General features: G+C 38.4%; 1 protein-coding gene across 1 annotated transcript in view; it reads right to left on the bottom strand.

The window, feature by feature from the left end:
• Nucleotides 1–3: 3 nt before the first annotated feature.
• arf1 (ADP-ribosylation factor 1) overlaps nt 4–8,000 on the bottom strand; it is a 32,117-nt gene continuing 24,120 nt past the window's right edge. The window contains exons 3-4 of the mRNA XM_039753276.1: nt 323–447; nt 4–248 (exon numbers count right to left, since the gene is read on the bottom strand). Coding sequence (XP_039609210.1) covers nt 87–248; nt 323–447 — 287 coding nt within the window. The 3' untranslated portion in view covers nt 4–86. The remainder of the gene's footprint in view (nt 249–322; nt 448–8,000) is intronic.

Below are 8,000 nucleotides of genomic sequence, written 5' to 3'. Positions count from 1 at the left end.
CACTCAATACCACAAAGTAGCATAGTTTGCCACGAGAGAAAGTGTAGAATAATCAGTGAAGGAACAGATATGTAGATTGATGAAAGCTATTTCTGGTTTCGAAGTTGATTGGACAGCCAGTCTAGTCCTTCATAGAGACCATCTCCACTGGTGGCACAGGTTGCCTGGATGTACCAGTTCCTATGACGTAGAGAGTGCAGTCCAAGCTTGTCTGTTATCTCTGCTGCATTCATTGCATTTGGAAGATCCTTTATATATATAAAAAAAGGTCAAAAAGGACTAAAATCTTAAAGAACTGACTTTTTCCAGGAAAAGTACATACCTGTTTGTTAGCAAATACTAGAAGCACAGCATCTCTAAGTTCATCTTCTGCCAACATTCGCATTAATTCTTCTCTAGCTTCATTTACTCTCTCCCTGTCATTGCTGTCCACCACAAAAATCAGGCCTGAAAAATGAAAACATTACATCTAAGGACAAAAGGCATACTAAAAGTATTGTAGCATTTACACCTTAAGAGATACAGGAAATACTACTGGTTCCAAAAGGAAATTTCACATGAATGTCCTTACAAATGGTAACTACAACTGCCTGCATTTGCCTGTCACATTGTGTGTAACACTAGAATTACCAGAGCCTACAGAAAAAACTCGTAAATCCGTCCCACCTTAAATTGCTTCGCACTCCTCCGTCAGCATCTTTTGTCCTGAAAATGTGTGGATAAGCAGCAAACAGCAAGCAGCTTGCTATCACATCCCCAACCCCGCACAGTTTTCTAAGCTCGAGTCTGTTTACCTGCGTGTCAGTTGCTTAGAGTTGGATAGAGTGAGAAGTTAAGCAAAATTACACCTTTTATAAATACTATATTATTTGGAACACTTGCATTTCATGTGTGTTCCATGTCTACAACGATCTATGTAAACACATAGTTAAAACAGAAATGTTTTTCATGTTTTAGTAATAATTGACAACATGTAGACATTAAGTGTATAATTTGTGAAGCCTGAATTCCAAATATCAAAGAAACACTTTCACAAAAAGGTAGAAATAGAACAAATGCGCTTTTATTCAAAATATAGCTGCAGAAAAAGAACCCACATTAGGGTGTGATAATGACACGCATTTGCTACGACCGCTTTGAGGGCGCAACAGTATCAACTGTTGGCCAGTAATCAAAACTTCACGGGTTCGATCCCAGACAAGTCTGTTTTGAGAAGTGAGCTGCTCATATTCTTACTATTTTAGAATAAAAACATACATTTCATTCCAGTCTGTAACAGCTGGTGTAATTTATGATACTTGTAAAGGTTAGCTTTTTTTTTTTTTTTTTCCCAGTTTTATGCTCTCAGCCATGTTCACGATCCCAACCAAACCCCTCTGCATTTGACACTGCTGTTTTCACATAGATGCGCTATAACAGAGGTCAACTCAGATCATTACGACGGTTCTACATCGAAGCAAGAATGCACTTTTGCAATCGCTGTACTTTGTATATGTACATGGGAAGCTCTGCACTCTACTTGTGACTTTACGCTGTAGGAAGTAAGTAAGTAAATAAAGGTAAATAACATTCAATTTGTTGAAGGAAACAAGAAAATAGTAACAATCTAAGCCTATACTTGCCCCTTCTCATTTTTCTCCAGACAAACTGCGGTAATGTGCATGATATTGTATTTTCATAAGTCTACAAGTGGGGGAAAAACCCAGAGCCATAAAATATAATAGGGACAGATGACTACAGTTAGACAAATGGACAATACCAGAACTTTTGCATTTGATACCAATACCAGTGAAATTACACAATACTCAATATCTACTCGATACCAATGGCAAAAACGGCTGTTTATTAATAAATACCTCCATTATTCAAAATTATTGTACCTTTCACAGCAACAGAATATAAAACTACTATAAATACAAGTGTAAATCAATTAGTAAAGTCAATTTGAAACTTATGCAGTACCAAAACAGCTAACACACTCCCATGATCGCTCATGGGTATCTCGAACATGCACAGCAAAGCACTCAATTAGCCTTGTTAAAAGCCAAGGTCAAAAAAACATGGGGCACTCTGCTGTGGGATTGCACCATTGTTGAACAATGCAACATAGTGTGACTTCTTTGGTAAAAGAAAATGAAACCTGCTGAAAGTCACTGATGTTGGCACAGTACAGAAATAGAAACCGCATGACTCAACGAAAAGTTTATGAAGTGGCAGAAAGGTTTAAAGTGTGAAGAACAACTGTAACCAATGAACCTTAATCTGGATGACCATTAACATCTTGCACAAAAGACCACATTGACACGGTGAATGCCTTCATCAAAGAACGGCAAATGACTATGTTGCTGGCTGATGCTACTTATTTGGAAATTATCCAAGGATATGCACATGCGAAGTGCATGACCACCAGGGGTATTGTAAAGTAAGTGCAAGATGGGTACTCAAACTCCTTACTGATCTGTATAAGTCAACATCCTTTGGTGAACTTCAGCAGGTTTCATACCTTCTGCTTAGTAGAGTGTCCAAGTTCCTTCCACCTTGGCTTCAATTACAATAATTGCAGAGCGCAGCAGTGTGTGTTCGCATTAACTCCATAATGGAATAAATGTAGCAGTAGATTTCCACAATTGTGCTTTGAAATTCTCCTGTCTCAAACAAAATCCTCTCCATGCTTGACTGCCGACACTTTTTCCCCCAAACACATGGTGTTAAATGTGCTGTATCATCACCACTGTAAGCCATTTTAATATGTAGTTTTCACTCACAAATTACTGTGCCTTCCATTTGTCTAACTGTAGTCATCCATGAGTTCAGTACTGTCATTTGGAACGATCGACTTTGGAAGAAAGCCGTTACCATTACATTTTGTAAACATGAATAAACAATTAACAACAATTATAGGACTAAATGTAAGAATGTTATCGATAGTTGATGCAAGGGACACTATAAATGCCGTTAACAGTATTAAATAGCCACTAACCTGGCCACGACTCTGTATGTATGTACGTACGTACGTATACACATACATACATACACACAAACATATATTTAATATATACTAGGGCTGTCAAAGTTAATGCGTTAACGCACTCTAACTTGAACGGTGTTAAAAAAAATTTGTGCCGTTAACGCAGGTTCTTTTTGACCCTACGAAATTCCCATGGTTCAAGCTGAGCCTGCAAACTGAATGCATGCCATTCTAGACTTCAAGTTATTTTTCGTAGAAGTCACTTCATATTCCTAATCGTTAAGCGATGGAAAAATGTCTGTTAAAATGGGAAGTTCAGTTTCAAAACTTTGCATGACGGCTCACTTGATAAAAATAAGGTTGTGTGTAGTTGCAGAATAGCACACAAACCCACGAACAATCCGTGCACGGTCCTCTTTAAACACTAGAATTACCAGAGTCTACGAAAAAACTTGTAGATCCGGCCTACCTTAAATCTGTTCACACCTCTCCGCAGCGTGTTTTGTCATCTAAAAGTCCTGATAAAGACAAGCTGCAAGCAGCCGGTTATTCCATTCCCCCCCACCGAAGAATGTGTACGAACTTCTCCCAGCTAATGCCTTGATTAATTATCTGGGAGTGAAGTGGAGTTTGGAACACACACATTTTATGTGTGTTCTGTTTCTACAGTAATCTGTGTAAACACATTGTTAAAACAGAAACTTTGTCATTTTAGTAATAAATGTTACAAAATGTAGGCATAAACTATAGAATGCGTGAAGCCTTAAGTCCAAACATCAAATAAACACTTTCACAAAAAGTTCAACAATACAACCGCTTCCGTGGCTTAGCGTTAAGATTTGCTGACTCACAGCGCAGCAGCCCTGCTGTGCTTCAGAGACCAGAGTTCAATCCCCCACTGGGGAGAAAGTGTTATTATTTTTTTTTCTTTTTAACCTCAAACAGACATAAAATTTATAAAGTGGTATGCACTGTCAGTTAATGAGATCATTATATTCTCATGTGTGCTATAAAGCAGTAGTGTGGCAGAAAGTAGGACTCTACCAACTTTCAAAACTAGATTTTATGTTTTTGTAGAAGAATTAAGTGGCTAGGACTGGCAAGCTTTGTTGGGCTGAATGGCCTGTTCTCATCTAGATTATCCTAATGTTCTCATGATATACAAGTGCAAAGAATGCCATCTGCCCTTTATGACTGATGCCACATGTGCACCAAGTAATTTGATGTCATGGAGTATGGCTGAATTAGTTGTTAGCAAGACTGGGAAAAGTACCAACACCCTCATAATGCATTTTAAGCATGCCTGTAGAGCCGATATACATTAGTTCTTTTTAGTTACAAAGGGCTGATGATGCTTTTACTCAGCAAGACTTGGTACTTATAAAACTAAACATTAAGCCCGTTACAATAACGGGCGCTAGAACAGTAGTGCATAAACATTAGTAGGAGCAGTCTATATTAAATGGCAAGGACCTTGACCTCATTCTGTTTCTTGTCTTAATTTTTTTTTGTCAAAAATATTTTTTCAAGAAGTCTAAAGTAAAATAATAAAAATAAAATAGAAACGTACATGACAATACAGAAAGTATAATTAATATTGCCTTAGTGTAAACCTTTGTAACAATCTGTAAGACACAATATCTGAAGAAGATATTTAGGTAAAACTTTCAATTTTTTTACCTCATGAAATTTTTCTGTACAATTTCATTATAGACAAGATTTCTTGTAAAAATTCTGTCCGAGTTTGGCAACAGTTTGCCTTGTTCAGGAATCTCTACAACCTTGACAACAACATCTGGAAAACTTCTAACTCTTGATAATGCAACATAAAACTGACCATGGCAGTTCTGAGCATGATTCTGGCAAGTAAATGCCAACCTTTTCTAAGGTTTGCTCTTTTGAGTCTTTCTCTTTTAGCGTTTTTCTGACAGTCATTTTCTTTTTCTTCAATCGATCTATTTGCTCATATTTTTCTTTGTCTTTCAGCGTTTCTTTTGTTGATGTTTACTTGTTGAGCTGACCGTTCTTCCAGGAGATGTTGCTTATATAGGATTTCATTGTCTGTCTTTTGTAATACTTGACGTGTCCTTTTTTTGGGTGGTATGTTAGTAGATACGTCCGTAATATTTTCTCCTACAGTAATACTGGCTTGTATGTGGCTGTAATATGCAACCTTTAAGATGTCTAATTTTCTCTCGTAATAATACTGGTTTGTATTTCCATAAAATGCCTGTCATTTTCTCTGACAGAAATACTGGCTTTGATGTCCGTAATATGACTTTAATTTTCTGTCACAACAGTGGGCAATCAGCAGAGTGTCCCCAGCAACTGATGTAATGTGTGGCGTGCTGCTTATAATCGTGCCTGTGGCGTCTCCCCAGCAGGTACTGTGCAGTTCCCCAGCAAGTATTTTAATCTGTGGGGGCATGCAACTGATTATTTTCTGTGGCGTCTCCCCAAAAACGGATTTTATGTGCGCTGCCGCGACTACCCAATCAGCACTCTCCCCAACAATGGTGTCCTTTATATCTTATCATGCGCGGCCGTTCACTGTGTGCCCAGCTTCCAGTGTGTATGCTTTATTTGCATTTCGTGCGTGGCGGCGGCTAGGCCATTCACTGCGCACCCAGCTTCCATTGTGTGTGCGTCCATGTGCCGAGCGCTACATACTCTGTTTAACAGATGCAAAAAGTTGGCATCAGACAAAAAGTTGTGCTCTTTTAAGTAATATGGTAGTTAAGCCAGCGAACATCTGTGTAAAGAGAGAATAGCAACTCAAGGCTTGTTTTACCAGAGAATGACAGATCATTGGAATATTAGCCTTTACATTAAAGGAAGCAGAGCAATAAAACGAGAAAAAGGAACCTAAGAAGTCATCTTGTGCAATTAGACAAACAGCAAGAAATGCTACTTTAATGAATGCAGACTTTTACATTTTGTCCTTTAAATAAAACGGACACAGTTTGTCTTAGTTTTGACTGTAAGGTTGTGTTAATTAAATACATCAGTTTACATGTTTAACTGGATAATGGAAACTAAGAAAGAAAAATTTTAAATTGCTGCTTAGGAAACAGGCTTAACAGCAAAATGTGCCCTACTTGTCAACCTGTTAGCCTTGTGTCTTCTTGAAAAACACTGCATGAACATTTGATATATTTGAAGCAAGAGTTACACTGTGTTTATTATTTTTGCATGTCTTATAGTACAAGTTCTGGTAAGAAACAAGTACTGCATTATTAAAATGATAATCCATATTTATAATTACACCTCAAGAATGACAAATGTTAAGCTAGAACACTGAAAAAATACATTTATAAATACAGAAAATTATATATATATATCTATATATATCTCTATATCTATATATATATACAGATAGATATCTATCTATATCTATATCTATCTATATATATCTATCTCTATCTATCTATCTCGGACCCCCTTAGACTTTTATCTTTGGGGTCATCTGAAGGCAACTGTCTATGCTGTGAAGATACGAGATGTGCAGCACCTGAAAGTACGGATACTGGAAGCCTGTGCTAGCATTTCTCCTGCGATGTTGCAATCAGTGTGTGAAGAGCGGGAGAAGAGGGTTGCATTGACAATCCAACACAATGGGCAGCACATTGAACACATTTTATAAGTTTGTCAGAAACTTGTAAATAACTCATGAAAGAATAAAGTTACATTAAAACCAAGCACACCGTTGTTTTTCTTGCGAAATTCCCAATACGTTTGATATGACCCTCTTCTTCTTCTTCTTCCCCCTCCCCCCTCTGTCAGCAGGACCCTCTCACTTGCTCTCTCTCTCTATCTCTGAAGAGGGGAACATTTGAACAAATCCGAACTTCAATTTAAAAACCAACAACAAGCAACCAAAAACGCTATTTTAGCCTTACAGCCCGATCGCTTCAAACACTTTTTTTAAAAGGAGTTTTAAGCACAGCGGGGAAAAAAAGGAACATTTGAAAAAAGAGAAAAGTAACATTGCAACAATTCCGCTTCTGAACTGAGAAATTAACTTTTGAAAAATCCGTAATACAAAACCACCAAGAAAACTAACCTTGCATGAGTCGAGTTCTGGCATAAAGTGTTTTCCTTCAGGTGTTTTCTCTCTTGTGATTTCTTGGGTTTCTGGTGTTTTTAGCTGTTTAGCTGGTGGGAGCGAAAGCCTCATGCAGCCATTCCAAAAAGAAAATTCTTGTGACCCAACAACCCTTCGTGTTTGCCCTCCACATTACTGGCAGTCTCGCTTTGTTTACATTGTGCTGCTTGAAAGCACAATGGTTCTCAAATTGGTAAATGAGTAAACTGGTAAACAGTTTTTCCACCTCTTCCAGCACTTGAAGCCTCTGCCTGGTTAACGCAGTAAGTCCTTTTGCAATATCAGCTGCTTTAATAGATTCTTTCTGCTTTAAAATAGTCGAAATCGTAAATTTTGACTTCTTGTACTCGGCGGCAAGATCAGTAACACGAACGTCACACTCAAACTTTTCAATAATTTCTCTCTTTACTTTGATTTCAAATTTTCTTCAAAACTTTCTTCTCTTGCTTAGAAGCCATAGTTAACTGCAAAAGCATACGAAATACTGTAGAGCACAAAGAGTGCAGGTAAAGCACGCACGTCTGACTGAGAACAATGAACAGGGAGCGGCTCGCTCACCTCTCTCTTTCTCTCTCAGCTGTACCCCACCACCCATTCGTGCAGTATGTGCACACAAACCATACCCCAACTCCACCCCCTGGCACAGGCAGGCAGACAAACATGTGAAGCAATCTCCCCCTCAGGCACGTGGCTCGCTCACTCTCTCTCTCTGCAGCAGGCAGGCAGTCTGACCGAGAACAATGCAACACGCGCAAACAAACCGAAATGGAAACTGGCTTGTTTGTATACCGAGTGTGTGGTTGTGAACCGAGGCAAAAGTTTGACGAACTTTTTGGTCGTGAACTGTGTTGTACATGAACTGAGACGTTCGTGAACCGAGGTTCCACTATATATTTATAGCAATAGCAAAATACCCGCGCTTCGTAG

Source organism: Polypterus senegalus, chromosome 5 (assembly GCF_016835505.1).
Source record: "Polypterus senegalus isolate Bchr_013 chromosome 5, ASM1683550v1, whole genome shotgun sequence".
In the NCBI taxonomy this organism is placed as follows: Eukaryota; Metazoa; Chordata; class Cladistia; order Polypteriformes; family Polypteridae; genus Polypterus; species Polypterus senegalus.
The sequence above is the reverse complement of the archived record's forward strand: the minus strand, read 5'-3'. Positions and strand labels throughout refer to the sequence as shown.